This window comes from Gopherus flavomarginatus, chromosome 17 (genome assembly GCF_025201925.1).
Source record: "Gopherus flavomarginatus isolate rGopFla2 chromosome 17, rGopFla2.mat.asm, whole genome shotgun sequence".
NCBI classification, from domain to species: Eukaryota; Metazoa; Chordata; order Testudines; family Testudinidae; genus Gopherus; species Gopherus flavomarginatus.
In genome coordinates, this window is record NC_066633.1 from 20,376,922 (window position 1) to 20,400,945 (window position 24,024).

Genomic DNA, 24,024 nt, shown 5'->3' on the forward strand with positions numbered 1-24,024 from the left:
CCCTGCACACCTGCTTCAATGAGGTGGGCAGGGAGCAGCTGGGACCCACACATGTGAAACAGCAGTCATTAATAACAAATCAACAGCATATATGATGCAATGTACACAATTTATAATTTTATTATTTATATAGTTATGGAAAGTAAATAATACATGAAAGAAATGAAAGGCTTTTTTTTCCACTTTTTTTTTTTAAGTCATCCCTGCCAGGGCCCCGCCGAAAATGTTCGAATTGGGCCCCGCACTTCCTAAAGCCGACCCTGCCAGCAATGACTTGATTGCCTTGGCTACATAAGCTGTGGCCTGGTCTGGATAGGAATATTGTTTTGGGGAGGGCACGTCTCCCCCATCCACAACAATAGTGACTGACATGCACCCATGGTGATGTTTGTGTTTAGCAAAGGCGTCAGCATGTTGTGACGATGCTGTTCTGGCGGGACGCAACTGAGAGTGCCAGTTCAGGACGAATCACTTAAAACAGGGCAGTTACAGCCCAAGGCTGGGGTTTTTCCACCTCTAAGGCAAACCAAACTAGCCAACCAAAGAGGACTTTGGTCTCACCCCACTGGCTAACCACAAGTCACACAAGCAATTCCCTTAGACACTCCAGTTTCCCAGTATCACCATCAGTGCCACCCGTCCTGGGGATGAATGGTTATGAAAATGAACACCCCAATAAAGGAAAAAGGTTCTCTTGATCCCAAAGAATCAAGCCTCAGACCCAGGTCAATATACAAATCAGACCTTACCCACAAATCATGCTGTTGCCAATCCTTTAGAATCTAAAATCTAAAGGTTTATTCATAAAAGGAAAAAGATAGAGATGAGAGCTAGAAGTAGTTAAATGGAATCAATTACATACAGTAATGGCAAAGTTCTTGGTTCAGGCTTGTAGCAGTGATAGAATAACTGCAGGTTCAAATCAGGTCTCTGGAGTACATCCCCCGCTGGGATGGGTCATTCAGTCCTTTAGGTAGAGCTTCCATTTGTAGCAAAGTCCCTCCAGAGGTAAGAAGCAGGATTGAAGACAAGATGGAGATGAGGCACCAGCCTTGTATAGTCTTTTCCAGGTGTAAGAACACTTCTTTGTTCTTACTGTGGAAAATTACAGCAAAATGGAGTTTGGAGTCACATGGGCAAGTCCCTGCACACTTTGCTGAGTTTACAAGGCGTATCTGCCTTCTCTTAATGGGTCAATTGTATAGCTGATGGTCCTTAATGGGCCATCAAGCAGGCTAGGCAGAGCTAACACCAACTTGTCTGGGATGTCACCTAGAAGCATAGCATAAGTTTGAAGTACAGACAGTATATAGCCAATATTCATAACTTCAACTAAAAAATGACACATGTATATAGACAGCATAATCATAACCAGCAACCTATAACCAGGTCTTAGACACCTTATATGACCCCCTTTACATAAGATTTGGTGCCACTACAGGACCTTGGTTGCAACCATGTTCTATATGGTCCGAGATTATATCAATAACCTCACAGCTGCTCTCTCGCTCTCTCTCTCTCCTGAATCCTGGTGATGATTGTATCACACGCATTAGATACCTGAACCACTTCTGATACAGCATGCTCCATTTCCCGGGCAATTTGAACCTCCAGAGATGCTTCTCCTGCTCTGCTAAGAGCTGAGACAGTCTTTTCCTCAGAATCTCCTTCTCTCTCTCCCTCTGCAACATCCTCTTGCTTTCTAGGATGACAGTGTCTGGTTCACTCCTCCTCTAGCACTATGGCTGGAGGACTTCCCTTTTCTGCTGGCACACTGGCTCCTGTTACTTCACTGTCAACTTCCTCTTCTAACTCACCAGGCTGGTCCTCTGCGTTAGCGGCTCCAGAAGCCATCTCCACCCTAGCTAGCTCTCTCGCTCTCCTTCTTGTCGCTGGCCCCATAGGCCAATTGATTTCTGTTGGTTCCACTAACCCAACTGGGATAAGAACCACGGCTGACTCATCTCCTGTCTCTCCTAGCTCCTTGGCCATAATCCATGGGGGCTCCTCCTTATCTACAGTCTCTGTCTGGACCCAGGTGCTCCTGTGGTCTCTCTGGTACGGCTCGACGTCATACACCTGCCTTATCCTTTCCAAGTGATCCAACAACCGACCACGGTCTAGTTTAGAACCTTCCAGTGATTTTAAACTGGCAGCTGCTTGTTTCTGCCACCCATACACTTCCTCACGCACCTCATGGGCAAGATGTTGACTTTGTTCTAACTTCCTTTCCAACTCCTTTCTTTTACAGAAAAGAGAGAACTGCTCTGCAGAGGCAGTGCATAACTGCTCCTTTAACTCCTGAATTTCCTTATCCTTCTTCTCTACAGCTTTCCATGCCTTCCTGAGCAGCTCCCCTCTCGCCTTTAACTTCCGTCCTAGAAGACCACATGCTGTCAACAAACACTCCATTGCAATCCCTTTCATTTCACTATCTTTTCTTTTCTTCTCTCAGTTTCAATTTCAAACACTCGGCTCACTAGATCCCACGGGTTACTATGCTCAGAGAGAACTTCTCTATCTTTCAGTTGCTCCAATCCTCCATGTTCCCTAATGTATCTTGTAACAAAAAGCTCTAAGGCTGTATCGCAGGCAGCCTCCACCGGCTCTGCTGCCTTTTTCTCACTCATTTTTGCTTTTTCTACTGAATAGACTTACTTAACCTTTAAAATAACAAGGAGAAAAACTTAACACTATCACTTAACTCTAAATTAAGAGGTCTAAACTAATAATAAAAATATACCCCAGACTGGTCCAACAATACTTCAAACAAGTCCCAAAAACACAGGATGGGGGCAGGATCCCTCTCTTCTCTCAGTGGCCAGTGTATATTAGCAGATTGAGAGGTAAAACTCCCAGCGGGACCTACTGAACAGAGGGGCAAATACTGCTGAGAGACGGCTCAAGGGGGCAACTTGGGGGAGCTGAGGGGACTACAAAGGGGGTAACTGGAACTGTACAAGTTCTGAGTTACCACAGCCTTCAAAATATTAATCAACTCCACCACCACGAGTGTGGGTCATTGGGCCCAGTGCAACTGCCTAATCAGTACTTAACCCCACCCTTATTGCACGTACAATACCGTTACTCTTGATATATGGGCCTATAAAACAGAATGAAACAGTTAAACCATCTGACCCACAATCTGCAAGGGGGGGGAAAAGGAAGTATTATGAGTTCTCTGGGATCGGTGCCCAGAATTCGCCCGTTACAAAGGAAACTGCTACCAGATTGTGCCCAGTGACTAGGTCACACGGAGTTTTGCCACGCACACCTCAAAATTCCTGCTGGTTCGCCACCCTGTTGATCTGAATTTGATGGGTTAGTTGTTATGGCTCGCAACTGATTGCATCCGACCAGAAGATTTATAGGTTCTTGTCCAATTCAGAGCACAGGGTCCGAGAACTCAGAGAGTTCTATATTGGGAAAGGACTCAGGGTGCTTGGCAAAAACACTTACACCAAGGACAATACCAAATTGATAAAAACTTCATTGAGATTAGAATAATAAATGCGATTAAACTTATAATTGAAAACAGCAGAAGAATTCCAGAACTCCTGCTGGTAACATTCCTGTTCTAAGTACCTTAACCTGACACACTCACACCCTTCCTCGAGGACCCGGTAAGAGGAGGTGAAGGGCCAGCGTTACTCCTGGCATGCCCGATAACACGATGGTGCTGGCTTCCCCAGTAGTTAGGAATGCTGAGTAGTTCTACTACACTGCACAAGCTGAGCAGATAGCGTGATAGAAGATAGAATGATGCGTAGATACAAAGATAGTCTAGAGAATATAGGAGAACAAAGAAAAGGAAGAGCTAAAGACTTCCAGTGATATCCTTGCAAGGTATTTGATAGGATCCTGATGCTATACAAGTCAGGCCCAACCTACTATACCCAAATCTTATTTCCGTATTTCTTTTATGCTGACTTACTCTTAACTGATTATACTTTTAGCTATTTAGCGGATCTTACTGGATACAGGCCAGCAGGCTTCTTGCATTTCAGCAAAACCTATTCTATGTATAATTAGGAAACACATATAATATGCCTCAACACATCCTAAATTCATAGGAATTAATACTGATAAAATATAAGAATAAAATGGATTAATTCAGAACAGGGCTGGCTCCAGGGTTTTTGCCGCCCCAAGCAGCAAAAACAGAAAAAGAAAAAGCCGTAATCGCGATCTGCAGCTCTACCGCCACTGCTTCAGTCTTCAGCGGCAATTCGGCGGCTGGTCCTTGGCTCTGAGAGGGGGTGAGGGACCCGCCGCCGAAGAGCTGGACGTGCCACCCCTCTCCGTTGGCAGCCCCAAGCATCTGCTTGCTGGGCTGGTGCCTGGAGCTGGCCCTGATTCAGAAAAAGAAACATATTCTTTGATACGGCTGGCTGGATTAGTAGAATAGAAAAGTTAGCAAAGTAATCCTATGGGCTACAACTGGGTAAGAAACTTCTGACTGGGCTTTTGAGCAAGGCAGGATGTACAGCTCTGGGGTGAAAGACTGGGGACAGAGCCAGCTCCAGGTTTTCTGCTGCTCCAAGCAGGGAAAAAACAAAAGCCGCAGCAGCATGATCCCACTGCTTCACTCTTCAGCGGCAATTCAGCGGCAGGTCCTTCGCTCCGAGAGGGAGGGAGCGACCCATCATCGAATTGCTGCCGAAGAATCGGACGTGCCGCCCCAAGCACCTGCTTCTTCAGCTGGAGCCTGGAGCCGACCCTGGCTGGGGATTCGGGGGAATTGGCTGGTGCCTTTCTCTGTGTGCTTCTTGAGCAGCTCTGGGAGCATTTGTGGAATCTAGCTGGGTGTGGGGCTTCACATGCTGTTGTGCTGAGTGATCACAGCGCCTGGAGGGGTTTGCTGCTGGTCATTACCAAACCATTGTGAGAGACAGCCCAGGCTGGAGAGTCAAAGGCGGCACAGCGGTCCCACAATCCCAGGTTGTACCCTGGGGAACCCATCACAGAGGAGTTCCCTCCGAGACAATGGTTTCATCATCCTCTAAAGCAATGGGTGGGGATTGGTGCCCCAACCCCATCACCAGCGCTCTGGGATTGCAGGGGACAAGGGCTGTGCAGGAGGCCCTTTGCTCCTGCCTGGCTACATCCTGCATTCCAGCATGGGGAGGGAGGATAACATGTGGCTGCACACTCGCTCCCCAGCATGTCTCGGTTTGGCTGCTCTCTGGCTATGACCATGTCCCCACAAACTGGTGCCTGAAAGCTCTGAGTCTCCTGCAACAGTTCAGGAGCCTGCCCCGTCCTCCCTGATTAGCATTTGTGCCCCTTCAGCACAGAGGACAGTGTCCCTGCCCCACAGTTTACCCTGCAGGTCCCTGGAATGAGAAAGTTCAGAGCCTTGGGAATGGATCCTGCTCCAGCCAGGCACACACTGACACTGCTGGCCTGCGCCAGTGACACTGGAGTCCCTTCCCTGGCCACTGGGACTAAAAATCCCTGCGGAGTCATTGCAACATTGAGTGCGATGTTGGGAACAGGACAGGATAGCTGAGGAAATGACACCCTGAAAATTACACCATCCCAGCGCTATTACCCACAATACTCGGGGTCACTGCCATCCCCAGAGCTATTACCCAGAATGCTCGGGGTCTCTGCCCAGCCCAGCACTATTACCCACAGTTCTCAGAGTCACTGCGGCCCCAGTGCTATTACTCACAATGCTCGGGGTCACTGCCTAGCCTCAGCGCTATTACCCACAGTCCTCGGGGTCACTGCCCAGCCCCAGTTCTATTACCCATAATCCCTGGATTTAGGATTTCCAACTTTCTAATTGCACAAAGCTGAACATCCTTGCCCCACCCCTGCCCTGCCCCATCTCTTAGGCCCCACTCCCCACTCACTCCAGACCCCCTCCATCCATTGCTCGCCCTCCCACATCCTCACTCACTTTCACTGGGCTGGAGAAGGGGGTTGGAGTGCAGGAGGGGGTGAAGGCTCCAGCTGGGGGTGTGGCCAGAAATGAGGTATTCAGGGTGCAGGAGGGGGCACTGGGCTGGGGCAAGGGATTGGGGTGCAGGAGGAGGTAAGGGTTCTGGCTGCGGGTGCAAGCTTCAGTGTGGATCTGGGGCTGAGGGGTTTGGGGTGTGGGAGGGGCTCAGGGCAGGGGGATCAGAGTAGGAGAGGGGAGGCAGGCTCTGGAAGGGAATTTGGGTGCAGGACGGGGTTCCGACCTGGGTCTGACGGTTGGGGTGTGGGATGGGGTACTGACCTGGGGCAGGGGTTTCAGGGTGTGGGTGCAGGGTCTGGGAGGGAGTTAGGGTGTGGGAGGGGGTTCCAACCTGGGGCAGGTGGTTCGGGGTGCAGGCTCCATGCTGCTCCCAGAAGTGGCCGGCATGTCCAGCTCCTAGGCGGAGGTGCAGCCAGGCGGTTTAGCGCGGTGTGCACTGCCCATGCCCACAGGCGCTGCCCCACGGCTCCCATCGGCCGCAGTTACGGGCCAATGGAAGCTGCTAGGGTTGCCAACTTTCTAGTCGCACAAAACTGAACACTCTATCCCTCCACTTCCCTGAGGCCCCGCCCCTAACCCACCCCTTCCCCGAGGCCCTGCCCCCACCCACTACATTCCCTCTTCCTCAGTGGCTTGCTCTCCCCCACGCTCGTGTGCCTTCCTCACCCCTCCCATCAGTTAGCGTCAAACACTCCAGGGTGAGGGTATAAAAGAGGCACCACACTCCAGCTGCCTCGGTTTCTCCACACAATATTCCCAGGCGCATTGGTCAATACGGCACTAAGGCAGAGGGGAAAGGTGGGCGGGGAGTGGGAATACATAGCCTGCACCACCAAGAACCCAGCTTTCAGAAAAGTCACCGTCATTTCTTCTTCGAGCGTCTGCTACATATTCCCCCTCCTGGGACACATTAACAAACAGTAACTGTGACCCGGGATGGGGAGAACACAGGCCCCGAATTAAATAAGGACTGCAGAACTGCCTGGACAAGTCTGATCCTGATCTAGATTCGGAGTCTACCGAGTAAAGCCGAGTGAGGCTGGCACTGCCCATTGCTGCGCTGCATATTCCAGTGAAAGGACGACAGCTCAACTGGAGTAGGCCAGGGAAGTAGCATTGGATCTAGTGAAATAAATGTACCTTCATTCCTTCAGGCAGAGGGAGCCCCCTCAGTTTCCAAGTTTCTTTAATACATTGTCTAACCCAGCTTGAGAGAGCGTGTACGGTGACTGCTCGCCCTTGAGTCCTCTTTTCAAAAGAGAGAAACAAATTGGGAGTGAGAACTAAGCATTTTGGACACTCTAAATCAGGGGTCAGCAACCTTTCAGAAGTGCTGGGCCGAATCTTCATTTATTCACTCTAATGTAAGGTTTCGCGTGCCAGTCATACATTTTAACGTTTTTAGAAGGTCCCTTTCTATAAGTCTGTAATATGTAACTAAGCTATTGTTGTGTGTAAAGTAAATAAGGTATTTAAAACGTCTAAGGACCTTCATTTAAAATTAAATTAAAATGCAGAGCCCCCCAGACCGGTGGCCAGGACCCAGGCAGTGTGAGTGCCACTGAAAATCAGCTTGCATGCCGCCTTCGGCACACGTGCCATAGGTTGCCTATTCCTGCTCTAAATAGACAGTGGAAGCCCTTCTGACAATGAGCAGATGTAATCTGGCCTCCCCTTCCTGGGGGAAAATACCAGTAATATTCTGGTGATGGTACCGCCCATAAGGTTTTATGGGAATATGACATAACTGGCATGTTTTGTGCTGCCTGTGCCATGTAACAGATCTCTGCAAAGGAGACTGTCTACAATATCTATTCGTCCTATTTGTACACAGGGCCGTCCTTAGCCATAGGCAGAACAGGCAGCCGCCTAGGGCACCACTTTGCCTGGGGGCACCGCTCTGCCGGAGTCCGGACAGATGGAAAGCAGTGGAGCATGTAAGAGCAGGGCTGCTGGGTCCTAGAGAGAGCCGAATGCAGCACAGTCTGAGGGAGGGGATTGGCTGCTGGGGTCTCTGGGAAGGGGTGGGGGAAGGAACTCACCTGTGAGTGTGACTCTTTCCCCTGGCGTGAGGTGAGGCAGGCTCAGCGGCTCTGGCAGTATCCTTTGTTGTCCCCCATAACGTCCATTCTTCTCTCTTCTGCCCCACAGAGCACCCCCCCCGTTTCTCCCTCCCCCCCACAGAGCACCCCTCTCTTCCCCCTCCCCTCCATCTGGGCTGGGTTGGTGAGGTGCTGGGGGGGAGGGGAGGCTGGCTGCCTGCTGAGGAATGAAAGTGAAAGTAACTCACTTCCTTGGCAGGCAGCCAGGATTGGAAGGGTTGCACAGGGCTGGGCTGGGATAGCCAGATAGCATGTGCAAAACATCACACAGGGGGTTGGGGTAGGGTGAGCAGATGTCCCACGTTTTTAGGGCCAGTCCCAAGTTTTGGATCTTTTTCTTATATAGGCTATTCCCTCCCACCCCCGTCCTGATTTTTCACACGTGCTGTCTGGTCACCCTAGATAGGGGTAATTGGTGCCTATATAGGACAAAGCCTCAAATATCAGGACTGGCCCTATAAAATCAGGACATCTGGATCTGATCACCCTAGCTGGGGAGCGCGTCTCTCCCCCAGGCTGACAGCGATCCATCTCATCCGGGGGGAGCGGCACAGGGCAGGATGAGCTGCTGTGGCTCCATGGGTGCCCCGTCCCTGAGATCAGATGGTGTGCTAACTTCACCATGGTCCGTTGGGGTGGCAGTGGTGCCCATTGGCGTGTGATTGGACCTGAGGGTTTGCTGCTGCTGTTGCCACTCTGCACCCAAAGAGGTGGATTTTGGGGTCCTGCAGTTTTCCACCTATCTCCTCCTCTGCTGCAGCTGTTTGACCAGCAGGCTGGGAGGTGAGCCAAGCATGAAAGCAGTGCTGTGTTGCCATTTAAAGTGTCATTTAACAACTTTGTTTGCCAAAAATGCTTGCTAACAATCCTGAATTCAATTTCAATATTTTTTTTTAAAAAATCAATATCTTAGCCAAAAACAGAAAATTAAGTTGTAGACAATTATTTGTGACAAGTTTGGTATGGGGAAGGGAGTGGGCCAGTTTTCATCAGAGAAACAAAAAATGTTGACTGACTTTCCTATATCCCTGTTACTGATAAATAGAGCCCTCCAACAATGTAATATGCTCATCTCCTTACTAGTGTATAGAGCAGGGGTCGGCAACCTATGGCACATATGCCAAAGGTGGCACGTGAGCTGATTTTTGATGGCACGCAGCGGCGAGCTGAGCAGCTCAGCCCGCCGCTGCTCTGGGGTTCCGGCTGCTGCCCCATTGGCATCCAGGGTCCCGACCCCCGGCGCCACTCAGCACCCACTGCTGGTCTGGGGACCCCCAAGGAATCCCAGGCTGGCAGCGGGCTGAGCAGGCCAGCGGCTGAGACCCTGGCTGAGCCACTCAACCCGCTGTTGGCCTGGGGTTCCATTCACTCAGCTGGCAGCGGGCTGAGCAGGACTAAATTCAACAAAATAGGAAAACAAGAGCAACTAATGACAAAGTGCAACAGCCTAGAGCAGTGGTCCCCAACCTTTTTCGTCCGGCGGGCGCCAAATGAAGGACCGTGGTAGCGGACAAGCATCCGCCAAAATGATGCCGAATTTCGGCGGCATTTCGGCAGATGGTTATCCTCCGGCCAGTACGTGGGTGCATCGAGAGGCCCCTGCGGGCGCCGGGGCACCTGCGGGCATCGCGTTGAGGATCCCTGACCTAGAGAACTTCCTGAAGCACGGTGATCGTTTTGATTTAAATGGACTTGAACTGTACGAAAAATTGAGTTGTTGCCACATGCAAAATCCATGATGGACATTGTACAGTTTATTCATACCAGCAAACTTGTTGACATATATCCTAATGTGTACCTTGCTACTCATATTCTACTGACAATTCCTGTAACAGGAGCATCAGGAGAACGGAGTTTTTCAAAACTAAAGCTCATTAAAAACTATCTCCGCTCTACAATGAGTCAGGAACACTTGATTGGTCTTGCTATTCTTGCAATCGAACAAGACATCACTTGGTCTTTGTCATACGATGACATTATTACTGATTATGCAGCCAAAAAAGCCAGAAAGATTGCTTTTTATTAAAAACAAATCCTTGTTTCAATACCTCTTCATAGAAATTTCCAATAAAATGTTGACAAATTTAAAAAAATGATATTATTTGCATCATTCTGTCAAATCAGAATTTTTTCTACAGTGCTACTTCTTTAGTGCTAGTCCATCAGCATTACAGTGTGCTTAATTAAGTTAAACTGGTTTTAATAACATGCATATGGCAAGTTTTCCAATAGTGTAAGCTTATGTTTGTGTTGCTAAGAGCAAGACAGGCACAGGGGCACCAGTTTAATAATCTCGCCTAGGGCACCATAAATCCTAAGGACGGCCCTGTTTGTACATATACATCATTTTGCACTTGAGGTTAAGAATATGGGCTGTACACTTGCTTGATTTCTAAGCAAGCTTTGTGAGGCATTTGATCAGCTCCTTTAGGAAGGAATTCAAAGGTTAAGTACCCGATCAGGAAGCACTTGGGGAACAGTGCATCTTGGAATGCTCCAATCCACATAAGAAGTCTTCCTGGAGACATACAAGATACCATGTGGACAATGACTTTTGCCTGTAGAGACTGTGAGTCATGCATGGACATGTGACTTGCCCAGGTGACTCCAGAACTCCATCTTAGGCCTGGTCCACACTACAGCGTTAAATCGATTTAAACAGCGTTAAATCGATTAACGCTGTACCCGTCCACACTACAAGGCACTTAAAATCGATTTTAAGGGGTCTTAAAATCGATTTCTGTACTCCTGCTCAACGAGAGGAGTAACCCTAAAATCGATATAACTATATCGATTTAGGGTTAGTGTGGACGGAAATCGAAGTTATTGGTCCCATTCTTTTACTCAGCTACCCAGAGTGCACCGCTCCGGAAATCGATGGTAGCCTGGGACCATGGACGCACACCACCGAAGTAATGTGCCCTAGTATGGATGCGTAAAATCGATTTTATAAAATCTGTTTTATAAAATTGATTTTATTAATTTCGATTTTACTCTGTAGTGTGGACGTGGCCTTAGAGCTGGACTTTGCATAGGAGTGAGGGGGGGGTCTCCACCCACAAGAGAAAGTCTATTTGAACCTGTGGGACACCCCTCCATTTTGTCTTCAGCTGGCTAAAGACGGAGCCTCTCCACCCCCCAGGATACTTGGAAGAAACTGGAACAAAGGGGTGTGAGTGATTGCTGGACCCAGGCTAAAAGGAGAATACTCTGTAAAAAGGAGCTATCATGAAGAATCCCCTAGCTACCACCTAAGCTGGAACAAGAGCTGTACCAGGGGAGAGAATTGTGCCAGGCCTGGATGGTGTCCAGTCTGAGGAAAAAACTAACTGAAGTATCTCTGAGGGTGAGATTATCTGTATTCAGTTTGATTAGACATAGATTTGCATGTTTTATTTTGCTTGGTGACTTACTTTGTTCTGTCTGTTACTACTTGGAACCACTCAAATCCTACTTTCTGTAATTAATAAAATCACTTACTAATTAACTCAGAGTGTGTGTTAATACCTGGGTGGGCAAACAGCTGTGCATATCTCTCTATCAGTGTTATAGAGGGCGAACAATTTGAGTTTTCCCTGCATAAGCTTTATACAGGGTAAAACGGATTTATTTGGGTTTAGACTCTATTGGGAGTTGGGCATCTGAGTGCCAAAGACAGGAACATTTCTGTGAGCGGCTTTCAGGTAAACCTGCAGCTTTGGGGCAGGTAATTCAGAGCCTGGGTTTTTGCTGGAGCAGACAGGAGTGTCTGGCTCAGCAAGACAGGGTGCTGAAGTCCCGAGCTGGCAGGGAAAACAGGAGCAGAGGTAGTCTTGGCACATCAGTTGGCAGCTCCGGGAGTGGGGGTTCTGTGATCCAACCCATCACAATTCTAGCTTGATTTATATGAAAACCTGACACTATCGTGGCTCTGTAGGGAGAATCACCTTAAGCGTGTGAAAGACAGTAGATGATAGGGCTGCCATTAGCCCCTGTAATTCACTTGGGTACCTTGCTCAAGCAGCAGCTATCAAAACTGTCTTGATGGATAAATACAACACCCTGCAGTGCCCCATAGGTCACCCTGTGGGTCTGGGCCAGGTGCCCTGCTCTGGGTGTAGCACCGCATGGCAAAACCACTCACTCAAATTGGGCCCGCCTCCACTCCATCATACAGGCCCCCGTGACTACCAAGGCTTGTCTTTTGGCTATTTCTGTTATTTGCTCTAGAAATGCCTCAGCCACCGCCTCTTCCTCATCTGAGGGGCTGTACTAGGCCCCCAGCATGACATTACTCCTAGTTTTTCACCCAAAAACTTTCAGCTGGTCTGCCGCTCACCTCTCTCAGAACAAACATAAACCTTCTGGGTGCACCATGCAACCCCTCCTCCCGTTTCCCCCCCCCGCCTGTCCTTCCGGAGTGAGTTCTGCTCCTCTCTACCAATCCTCCAGGCATGAGCTTCAGCCCTCAAAGTCTTGGGGATGCCCGTTAAGTGATAACTTCGCTCATGTACTAACATTCCCAGCTCTGCCTGTTTATTCCCCAGCCGCTTTGGATTTGTGCCCCTGGGCTCAGGGCAGTCAGCCAGAGCTGGGGAAGCACCCAGAGCTCGCTTCCTTTTGCCCCTTCCCCAGGCCGGGGAGCGGTGAAGATCCTGCCCTTGCTGAAAGATGAGGGGAGGAGCCATGAAATGCTGGGGGCTCCCTGCTCCCTTTCCCCATCCACTCTCTGTGTAAATACACATTGTTATGCAAATGTACGTAGAATGATTCAAATCCACAAACGACTGCTTTTTCGCTGCTGGCTACTGCATGGTGTCATTTAGGCCAGGGGCTTAAGCACATGTTAACGTCATCCAGGTGCGTGTCCCCTCGACCTGAATGAGAGCATCTTGCCTCTCTGGACAACGTAAATGAGTCTCTTACTGCACACAAAAGACAGGTGCCATTTGTGATACCAGTGCCTATGCCCTGGGGCTAGGCTGTGTGTGTGCAGCACCTAGCACAACGGGGCTGGTGCATTGATCATAACCGGGGCTTCTGGGCACTACCGTAATACACCTGATAACATCCAGCATTTGGTACAACAGTGCCCTGGGACATGACTAGGGGCTCCTAGGCACTACCATAATACATATAATAGCCATTGCACCACAGTCCCCAGAGGGCTGGTAGGCAGCCAAGGCGATGCCGTACAAAGAGCAACCCCGCTGGTCATTAACTTGAGGCCCAAGCTGGGATTGTTACATAGTTTTTTATTTAAAACAATCATTTTCACATCTTGTTGGATTTTTTGCTAGCAATATACAGGCTCTTCCAGGCCATCCCCACTTGTCTGTGCCTCCCACGCCATCGGTGCTGTACAATCAAACAGCACAACCCTGCCCCCCGGCATCACAGAGAAAGCCAGCGGCCAAGGCGAGAGGTGGGGGACCCGAACCAAACAAGCAAATGGAGTTAAGGCAGCGCGCCAGACAGCGGGGCTCAAATAATCAAAGGGAGGTTACAGCTCAGAAAGCCCTGCATGGGCCAGGCCTCTGCGGGAGCAGCATGGCTGAGCCTCCAAGGGACCCATCCTCATGGAAGCTTTAGGGCAGTGGTTCTCAAGCTCCGAAGGCAGAGCGGAGAGCGGCGGCCGCTGGCCGGGCGCCCTGCTCCGAAGGCAGAGCAGAGAGCGGTGGCCACTGGCTGGGCGCCCTGCTCCGAAGGCAGAGCAGAGAGCGGTGGCCACTGGCTGGGCGCCCTGCTCCGAAGGCAGAGCGGAGAGCGGTGGCCACTGGCTGGGCGCCCTGCTCCGAAGGCAGAGCAGAGAGCAGTGGCCGCTGGCTGGGCGCCCTGCTCCGAAGGCAGAGCGGAGAGCGGTGGCTGCTGGCTGGGCACCCTGCTCCGAAGGCAGAGCAGAGAGCGGTGGCCGCTGGCTGGGCTCCCGGCTCCAAAGGCAGAGCAGAGAGTGGCGGCCGCTGGCCGGGAGCCTGGCTCCGAAGGCAGAGCGGAGAGCAGTGGCCGCTGGCTGGGCGCCCGGCTCCGAAGGCAGAACGGAGAGCAGCAGTTGCTGGCCGGGAGCCTGGCTCTGAAGGCAGAGCGGAGAGCGGTGGCCACTGGCTGGGCGCCCTGCTCCGAAGGCAGAGCGGAGAGCGGCAGCCACTGGCTGGGCGCCCTGCTCCGAAGGCAGAGCGGAGAGCGGTGGCCACTGGCTGGGCGCCCTGCTCCGAAGGCAGAGCGGAGAGCGGTGGCCACTGGCTGGGCGCCCTGCTCCGAAGGCAGAGCGGAGAGCAGCAGCTGCTGGCCGGGAGCCTGGCTGTGAAGGCAGCGCCAGGCCAGCTGCAGCACCGAAGGCAGGAAGGGCGGCAATGTGACAAGCGATATTTGTCAATATCACTTTTCACATCAGACAGTGCCCCATTGCCACCATTACTCCTGCACCACTGCTGCCACCCGAGGGCTGACAGCTGGAGTTCTGCTGACCCCAAGTGAGGGATAGGGGTGGGGGTTGGGAGGGAAGGAGAGCCCAAGCGGCAGGGCTCCGGCTGTCAGCCCCAGGGTGGTGGGGTTCTGACTCTCCCCTTTATCCCCACCTCCCAGGTGTGCATGGCCCTTCTGCACAAGCCCGAACCTGCTGGGGCTGACAACTCTCGCCTCCCTGGACGTATGCCCATGCCACCCGTGGGAGAACTGCCCCCCAGTTTGAGAACCGCGGCTTTGGGACACTGTGACAAGGGACAGCAATGGTTATGCACTGTCCCTTGGAACCGTGCTTGGGGCCAACAGAACCCAAGACCTCTGGAGCTAAAACCCAGAGGCCTCTTCTGCTTGAGCTAAGGGGCCAGCCGTAGTGGGTCACAGACAGCAACCACAATACATGACCTCGCCTCGAGAGCGGGACAAAGAGCCAAATTGGGTTAGCAGGGCTGAAAATGGATTCCCACCTCTCCTTCCATGTCTCCAGTGCCACCACCGGCGTGTGTGTTAGCTACACCAGCCCTGCCCGGATTGCTGCCCATTGAGATGAACCCCTGGCTGAGGGAAGGGGCCATGCGAGCTGCTCCACATCACCAACAGCTCTGCCTCTATCGCTCACCCCCCCTTGGAATCAGTGAGGCTCAGCACCAGGTGCTTTGTTCCTCCAAAATCACACGGCCTCTGGCTGCTGTGGGAATGCCAGAAGAGAAGCTCGGGTCAGAAGGTGGCTGCAGGAGGGAGGTGCACTCAGAAAACAGGGTCGGCCTGAAGCCCAACTGTAACACCAACAGACCCCAGTTGGTGGCGGGCAGGATCGAACCTGGGGCCTCTGGAGCTTATCGTGTGAATTAAAAGCCAAGGGGCTGTTAGCTAAGACTGTAGAGCAGACTCACTTCTCGCTCAAAGTGGTCTTGGTGCCCTGGATGGGACAGAGCACCTCACCCAGGTGTGTGGGTTACACAGGCACAACTAAAGCCCTGGCCTGAAGGGTTATGCAGCACCCAACACTCTGCACAGGGGTGCTCCACCCAATCCAATGGGGCAGCTAGGGGTGAAGCTGGTTGCCAGGCTGAGCCCAATAAGAAATTGGGTGCAATTAACTGGGCTCAGCCTGGGGAGGGAGCCCCGGTGGCTCTGAGGCCTGAACTCCCTGGCTGAGGCCGTTAATTGCACCTGTCTAACCCAAGCAGTTTCTACATTGGCACAACCTCCTTGTGTGGACACTTATCACAGTGACAGAGCAGCCCAGCTGAACCAGGAGCTGCCACCCCCACCCCCATTCGAGAGGGGCCACACAGGAAGTCTGCTCTGGTCTAACTAAACCGCTTTAGGTCAGCGGGTTTTACTTCTATCTGGACCGGCCCAAAGCTTCTGGACCAGAACAGTGTGTCCGTCCCTTCGCCCTGAAATGAGCATGAGACTCACCTGCCTGGGCTCTCACAGCAGATTATTAAAAGAGGGAAAGAAATCTAGTCTCTGGGACAGCAGCAGATTCCCTGCCACATAGCTTGGATTTAGTCTCAATGTCCAGTTCCTCTTTAACACAGCAGAAACGCCAGTTAAACCAAGTGCTAACAAGCAAGCTGAAAGTTGGACTATCCTCAGGGCTCGTGCCCCGGGTAGCTGCAGCACTGCCTACAGGTGACATTTGGTATTACAATGATTTAACAAGCACCCCCAATGAAGTTATGGGTCTGCTCCTGCTCCCAGTTGTGTAAATGTCCTGGAGTGAGAGCAGGGTCAGGTCCGGAACCGGAGAAAGCAAAGATGAGATGCTGGCTGAGAGAGGGAGCAGGGGACTGGGAATGAGGAGGGATTTCCTGCAGGAAGCTGAAGGAGGCCAGGCAGGGAGTGCTGCTGGTTGCAGGCGTGAAGGCAGGATGCAGAGAAGGGGGACTGGAAGTGAAGGGAGCTGTGAGAAGAGTGGATGGGGAGGAGGTGTCTGTAGGGTGACCCGTCACCCAGCCCGAAGGGTCCAGCCCTGCAAGAAGCACAGGCAGAATTCTGGTCTTTGCTGCACTGGGGCAAAGCTGGAGGTATGGCAATTGCCAGTGGGGCGATTCATTATATGGACAACTCTCGTGGGAATCTCTGGTTTCATCCCCGGGGGGAAGGCCTTTCCTCAGGAGGCAGGATGGTGGGGTACTAAGCCTCTGCTCCCCAGTGCAGGTGGGGCCTCGCGTTGCTTCCCTTGCAGCACCGGGGGGTGGGGGCTGTTCTCTCTCCCCCATGCTGGGCTGTAGGGTAGGAAGAGCGCTCCGGCCCTTGCCCGTGCAGCGTTTACAAACGACGGCCCAGCAAAGAGGTGTTGGATGACTGTGGGCATGAAGCGATTCATGGCACTGCTTAGTAAGAATGAAAGCGGGGACCCTCCACAGGCCAGGCTGCTGGATCTAGCAGGACATCTCTGTGGTGATCTTCAGAGCGTGTCTCCCAGCCTGGAGAAACTGGTTGGGGCAGTGATGGGGTGCAAGCTTCAGGAATATTTCCTGACCAACATCAATGTAGTCCGAGCCTGTGTGCTTGTCCTTATCCACAAGGGACAGCATGACACAGCCTGCAGACTCCTGGAGTGTTGCAGGGTGAAAGAGAAGAAAGAGCTGGTGCAACTTTGGAATGAGATCCACTACCACAAAGACATGGAGAAACGCCACACAGATTCCCTGACATCAGTGCAGAAATTCCGGTGCAGGAAGAGGAATCCTCCACCAGTTTCCCTCTGTCCTGAAGGCAAAAGGAAGCGAATCTATCCAAAAGAAATGCTCCAAACGCTGCACAGATTTCCTGCAATTGACGGGTGATCAGTCCAAACCCAGAGGCAGCGTGACACAGCAAGACCTACAGACTTTGAATCCAAACTAAAAGCCTATAAAAAAGAAGGGTGAGATGAGAGACTTTGGGTAACGTTCTGCTATCAACATAGAGGGGCATCAGTGCGCGCCCGACAGAGACCCGGCTCCTCCTCGTGCTCAGCTTTCCTGGCCAGTTAGCCGCCATGAGCTACAATCCCCAGCTGCGAACTCAAGCCACGAACTCAAGCTACAATCAGGACTGGTAACTGTCCAGCAGCTGCAGAACATTTGGGGTGTGTGTGTGAGAGTGTATGGTGTATGTGTATAAGTATTAAGGTATTTGCTAGTAGTTATAGGTCATAATAAATGTGGCATCTTTGCCTTGACCCCTAAAACGATCCAGTGTAGTTTTGTCTGTACAACATTATTGGTGGAGAATGCAAAGGGGGAGCAAGCATAGAATCCACAGTTGTTATAAAAACTGCTGTGCACACCGCCAGCTTTAGTAAGCTTGGCACTATAGGAAAAAAAAATGTAAACTTTCAGTTAACTAACCACAAACTCTGAAGGAAATAGGAGTTTAGGTTTAAACCTTGTTCAAATAGTAAAATACTATGCATTGAAAATTTTTATGATTAAAAGGTATACACACCCTCGGTCACAGCAGAGCTGAGAAAAAGGGGAGAGGTTTAGCATCCCTCTCTCCACCCCGGAATGCTGGGGGGAAATAATTGGAGGTGGGTATATCCCCAGTCATAGTAAGGTCGGGCAACAGGAGGAGGACTTAAAGAGCCTCGCTCCACACTGAAAAATCCTAGGTGCATACACCCTCAGCATAGCAAGACTGAGCTAAAGAGGAGAACTTAGTGCTTCTCTCTCTGATCCTGGGAAGGATTTTTATAGTTGGTGTGTGAACCCTCGGTGGTAGTAGGCCGAGTGATACAGAGGGAGGCTTAGTGTCTCTCCCTCTGGCCCAGAGAGGGTTAACTTGCTCCTTCAGGAGTTAAAAAGGTAAAATTGCTCTTCCAGGAGTTAAAAAGGGAAACTGCTCTTTCAGAAGTTGTAAGCTGCTCTTTTAGGAATTAGGGGTTATAGTGCTTGATATTTATCAATTTGGTTTTGTTGTGGTTGGTTGTTGCTCACAACTGTTGGGAAAAATGTTTAAAAAACACTGTCTAAAGATATTCTTAAAAAACAACAAATTGGCCAGGTATATAAACCCTCAACTCCAATGAAAAAGGAGGCAGCCGCAGTTTGGCTTCTATGGAAAACCTGTAATGAGGTATTCCTTCAATTGGTTAAATGTAAAAATCAAAAACTGCACCAAGATTTACAAGCCTCTGCTGCAAAAGCAGAGAAATAAAAATGTATGTAGTACTCAAACCTAGTTAGATGCCCTTAAGGTTGAGTATAGAGAGTTAAAACAGCACTCTCACACCTTACAGCAGCAGTGACATCAGAAGGAACATTTGAGACCCCAGAAGGGGCAGATTTTTGGGACCCCTCTGGAGAGTGGAAAGGGGAATATTTGGGTAGATTCCTCCTCCCAGGGCCAGAATGCCATTGCAACAGTAACAACAGTGCCTGCTTCTGCCTCAGACCTCCAGGCCATGGCAAAGTGGCTGGGGATTTTAAAATGGAAAAAATCTAAAGCCACAAAAAAAATGCACCACTTAATTAGCATTTGTGCAGCTCCAAGTACCGAACACACTGTGGCAGAGGCTGAGCTGGGTCTGCCATGTGAGAGCACTGTGCTAATTTGTTTCTAAGCTTCTATCTTTCAGGCTCTGAACCAGAACATCAGGAGAGCTGGTACCAGCTGAAAAGTTATAAAATACCATGGTTATAGTGTCGTGACAAAGTCTGTGTTGCATGTTCTGTGTCTGTCTCTAGTGGTTTCCTGTGCTAGCATTAGGTCCAAAAAATAAAATAAAATAAAATAAAAAGAAATACTACACTAGACAGGGCAAATGTGTTTTCCTCTCTCTACTTCCCTCATGTCCATCCAACTTATCAATCACCACTTGTGTCCAAAAGACTTTGGTCCCCAGTGCATCAGGTTTATTTTTTGTTAGGTTCTCTAAGTGTCATTTTGTTGTTAAGTTTTGTTATTGATACATTTGTATTATTAGTTACATTTGCTTGTATTGTTAATTCCACATTTTCCTCTATGCTCCCTGGTTCTACTTCCCCAAGCCCTAAAGGGTAGTTCTTGGGTCCCCATAACCTGTAAAACCTTGGCCCATAATTGTAGGGCCCCATCTTTCAGGTCTCCAGAAACCTCTTAAAAACAACTGTTAAAAATAGAAAATTCTGCAACTAAATATTAGTTTAAGTCCAAATCAGCTTAACCTTGCATGACAACTGTGGTCCTCCTGCAAAGGCTTATTTGTTGTGTGTGCTTAAGGAGGTCCTGACCTCAGGCCACGTCCAGACTAGGAATTAAAATCGATTTTAGATACGCAACTTCAGCTAAGTGAATAACGTAGCTGAAGTCGAATTTCTAAAATCGAGGTACTCACCAGTCTGGACGGCGTGGCATCGATGTCCGCGGCTCTCCGTGTCGATTCCGGAACTCCGTTCGGATTGATGGAGTTCCGGAATCGATGTAAGCGCGCTCGGGGATCGATACACCGCGTCCAGACTAGACGCGATATATCGATCCCCGAGCAATCGATTTTAACCCGCCGATGCCGCGGGTTAGTCTGGACGAGGGCTAAGTAACTTTTCTTGTTTGATGGTTATTGCAGCATCAAACTTGGGCCTCATTTTATTTGTCAATGTACCCAATGATTGTAATGGTTTTATTGTATTCCCAATTATTATAACTATAATTGTTTGCATTTGTGTTTAGGTTATATCTGGTGTTTAGTCAATTGTAATGGGTTTAGTTATATTCACCTGGTTATGATTGTTCGGTTTGTTTGCAACAAATCACCTGTGCCCTACAACAACAACTAGCTGTAATAATCATAGATCAAGGGGCAGTGTTGTAGGAGCAGCCCACCTGGTCAGCCGTCCTAAATATAATTTTTCATCCCATCATTGTGCTATTAGTAACCCTGTTATGTTGGTTCTTCCTTAAAGCAATTAGATAAAGTGTGACCCATTCAATACCCCTGGATTGAAGGGTGAAAAGGGGGATAATGTAGAACTGATACGTGAAATTGTTTTTAATTGTTCACTTTATTAATTATCAGAGGGGTAGCTGTGTTAGTCTGGATCTGTAAAAGCAGCAAAGAATCCTGTGGCACCTTATAGACTAACAGACGTTTTGGAGCATGAGCTTTCGTGGGTGAATACCCACTTTGTCAGATGCATGTCATTCACCCACGAAAGCTTACGCTCCAAAACATCTGTTAGTCTATAAGGTGCCACAGGATTCTTTGCTGCTTTCACTTTATTAATGTAACTTCTGTTCACCATTCACTACACTTGCCTACATTGTAACTTCTGTTCACTGTTTGCCATATTGGAATTCAAACTCCATTTTAAGACGCTCACTCCATTTTGTAAAAGCTTCCTCCAACCTTCATTTTTGCCAACCCTGCTGTAATCTTATTAGTTTAGTTTAAATGTGTGACCGAGGTATGTATGGATGATGGAATTAACCTCCAGCTCCAGCCTGTCCTGATGAAATAAAGTTCAAACTCCACCGGCTGAAGATGCAGACAAGAGCCCTAACAAAATAAGAAGTGTCCACTCTAAAAAGAAAAGGTACAATAGAAGGAAGATGAAAGCCAGGTCCCAGGCTGAAAGTCATGCCTGCAATTGATGGGTGATCAATCACCAAACCCAGAGGCAGCGTGACACAGCAAGACCTATAGACTCTGGATTCAAACTAAAGCCTACAAAAAGGATGGGTGAGATGGGAGACTTTGGAGCGTAACATTCTGCTGCCAACATGGAAGGACATCGGTGCAGGCCCAACAGAGACCCAGCTTGTCCTTGTGCCCGGCTTTCCTGGCCAGTTAGCTGCTACAAGCTACGAACCCAAGCTGCAAACTCAAGCCATGAACTCAAGCTATCTTCAGGACTGGTAAGTATGCAGCAACTGCAGAACATCTGATGGATGTGTGTGAATGTGTGTGCGTGTGTGTGTATAGGTATTAGGTATAATCTGTGTGTATAAGAATTAAGATATTAGTTATTGGTCATAAATCAAATTATCATAATAAATGTGGCATCTTTGTCTTGCCCCCTGAAAAGATCCTGTGTAGTTCTGTCTGTACAACAGAATGACATCATGGCTTTGATGGGTGGCTAATGTTGCGATGTCATTTCTGGAGGGAGGGCTTTGGGATGACATCACTCATTCTCCCCTGAGGCCTGTATGTCTTTTGGACGGGGCTGGAGCCAAGCAGGGCTTTACTGGGGGTAGCCCCACGGACAGAGGCGAGGCCTGCGGGCTGCTCCATCAAACACATTGCCCCCGATTTTATCAGTGACACAAACTGACCAATTTTCAAAATGCTTTAAAAATACATGGGCTGAAAATGGTACTTTCAATAGGGGAAAAATACACGTCTATCGTATCAAAATCTAGAGCCTGCACGGCTGGAGCCTGGCCAGCTTGGTGCCACCACAGATGCAGCATGTCCGTGTCAGGGCACACATGGCAAGCCCCTGCCTTGGAGAGTGAGCTCTGCTGCCTGTTCCCCCACAGACCCCCAACGCTGCTCTCCCTACTCAGCCCCTGAATTGCTTGGGAGAGGCTGCTCCCCACCTCCAACTCAACAGCAGAGCTCCTTCCCCCACCCACCATGGGATCGCCAAGACCCCTGGGTAGCAGATGGCTGGTGGGGAGGTGGCTGGGCTATAGCAAGTTGTGTGGGTGGACACTGAAAGCAAAGCAAGGGGGGAGGGGTGTCTCGCTTTGCACAACAGCTTGGCCTTGTGGCTTCCCAGCGGGGAATGTGCAGCCAGGTCCCTGTGGGCCAAGGCAGCCGAACAGCACCCTGCGTGAGGCCATGTGGCAGCAGTCCCAAAGCCCAGGGAGAAGCAGGCCAGGACCACGAATAAAGCCCAGGACCATTTGCTAAATGCGCTTCCAGGCCTGGCTCTAACAGCGCTGCAGCATGGTCGCTTTGGTTCCAGCCCAGTCCTGAAGGGAAGAGGTCGTGCCCAGGCTGAGAAGGGGGCAGACCCTTTCCCAAGGAGAAGGCAGGTAGCACTGACTTGGGATACTGGACTGGGCAGGGGTGTCAGGAGCAGAACGCTGCTGCAGGCCCTGCCCCGAGCCACTAGCTCCTAGGCCAGAAGAGGGTGGGCACAGACCTGTGCATTCGTACAGGGCTTTAACCCAGCGGCACCATCGGCTGACTGGGGAGCTCCTACTGGTGCTCACTCACACACACATGCCCCTCCCCTGTATAAAAATGAGTCTTTGGTGCTGGGGACGGAGGTGGGACGCTGAGCCCCAGCTTGACTTTGCAGGTAGCCCTGGTGGGACCCACATGCTGGGACAATGTCACTGCACTGAAGGGGCTTCACAAACAGCAGCCACCCTCCATGGAAAAAACAAAACATTTCAATGACGGGGCGATGCTGAGTCTCATCCGAGAAGCAACGCACCACCCTGGGCGAAAGCACCCCTAACCCACACCTGACAGAGCCTCCGCCCTCCTGGAGCACTGTCCTCCCAGAGGCCCTATGAGAACAGAGCCCACGAGTGCCAGCAAACAGCTGCCAAGACACAAAGCAACTACAAGATGAGCAAAGGCAAAGAAGTGGACAGACACGCCCCATAGGTCCCCTTGGCAATGGGCACTCGGTGGCTGGTGGAGATTGGTGGCTCCGGAATAGCCAAGTGGTCCAGACAGTACCAGCTGCTGCAATCCTGTCCTCCACAGGCCAGGCAGGGCTCAGTGCATTGGCACAAACTGGCTGAGTGCCAGAATTTGGAGAGGAGCAAAGAAAATCCCCTGGGTGGTGATGCCAGCGCTGAGCGATGCCGAGATCAGCCCTGGCTCCGGGGAGTCCGCTCAAGCCAAACCAGTCCGCGGGCTCTCCGCAGAAAGGAGGGACATTGGCTAAGTCTGTTACAAGGTGTTGGGCAGGCCTGGCACTCCTGCCATGTCACGCAAGCCCCCTGCCCGACGCTGAAGAGGAGAAGCCAGTGTCAAAGGGAGCAGACTGGTCCAAGGATGCGCCCAGCATAGAGACCCCAGCTTCCTTCCTGGCAGGAATTCCACAAGGGGCTGGGAAAACAGGCGTGACTTTCCTTCTCCCAGCCCATGCCCTCCCCTCAACTCCCTCTGCCCCCCAGCATGTTACACACATTGCTCCCCCCACCTGCGTAGTCACAGGCTCCCAGCCCAAGTGAGCAACCCCAGATTTTATTGCAGATTTTAAAGTTAAATTAACGGTCCGTTGCCTGCAGGCAGGGGCCTTGGCTGTCTCACACCCACAACCTTCCTGATGCCCCGCCGCTAAAGGAAAACCAATATGATTCACAGCTTCAAACCCAAAAACCTGGGTGCAGCCCTTCTGAGCAACTCTCCAATAACACACCGGTGCATCTGCTGTGGCAGCTCAGGACTTGGGTATTATAAATTATTATAAACAACACCAAGTCAGGAAATAAGAGAAAAGGTGCATCCTGACGGCAGCCCTGTTAACGCAGTGCCAGGATGCCGCCCAGCCTGTGTCCAGTGACCCCGTTCCGTTAGCAGAGCCCCTTGGGCACGAGACGTCTCTGACACCTCACAGCTCTTCACGCAGG

General features: G+C 50.5%; 1 protein-coding gene across 1 annotated transcript; it reads left to right on the plus strand.

The window, feature by feature from the left end:
- The first annotated feature begins 13,329 nt into the window (after positions 1-13,329).
- On the plus strand, positions 13,330-16,925 carry LOC127036007 (uncharacterized). Its single transcript, XM_050926424.1, has 2 exons — positions 13,330-13,941; positions 14,034-16,925. Exons 1-2 carry the CDS (start codon positions 13,574-13,576, stop codon positions 14,521-14,523), a joined length of 858 nt encoding a protein of 285 aa, XP_050782381.1. The 5' UTR covers positions 13,330-13,573; the 3' UTR covers positions 14,524-16,925.
- Positions 16,926-24,024: the final 7,099 nt, after the last annotated feature.

Bases quoted from the DNA above. Each gene is read 5' to 3' on its own strand.
- LOC127036007 (XM_050926424.1), top strand. From the start codon at position 13,574: ATGGGCCAGGCCTCTGCGGGAGCAGCATGGCTGAGCCTCCAAGGGACC. The intron at 13,942-14,033 runs GCAGAGCAGAGA...CTGGCTCCGAAG, and splicing joins CTGGGCACCCTGCTCCGAAG to GCAGAGCGGAGAGCAGTGGC.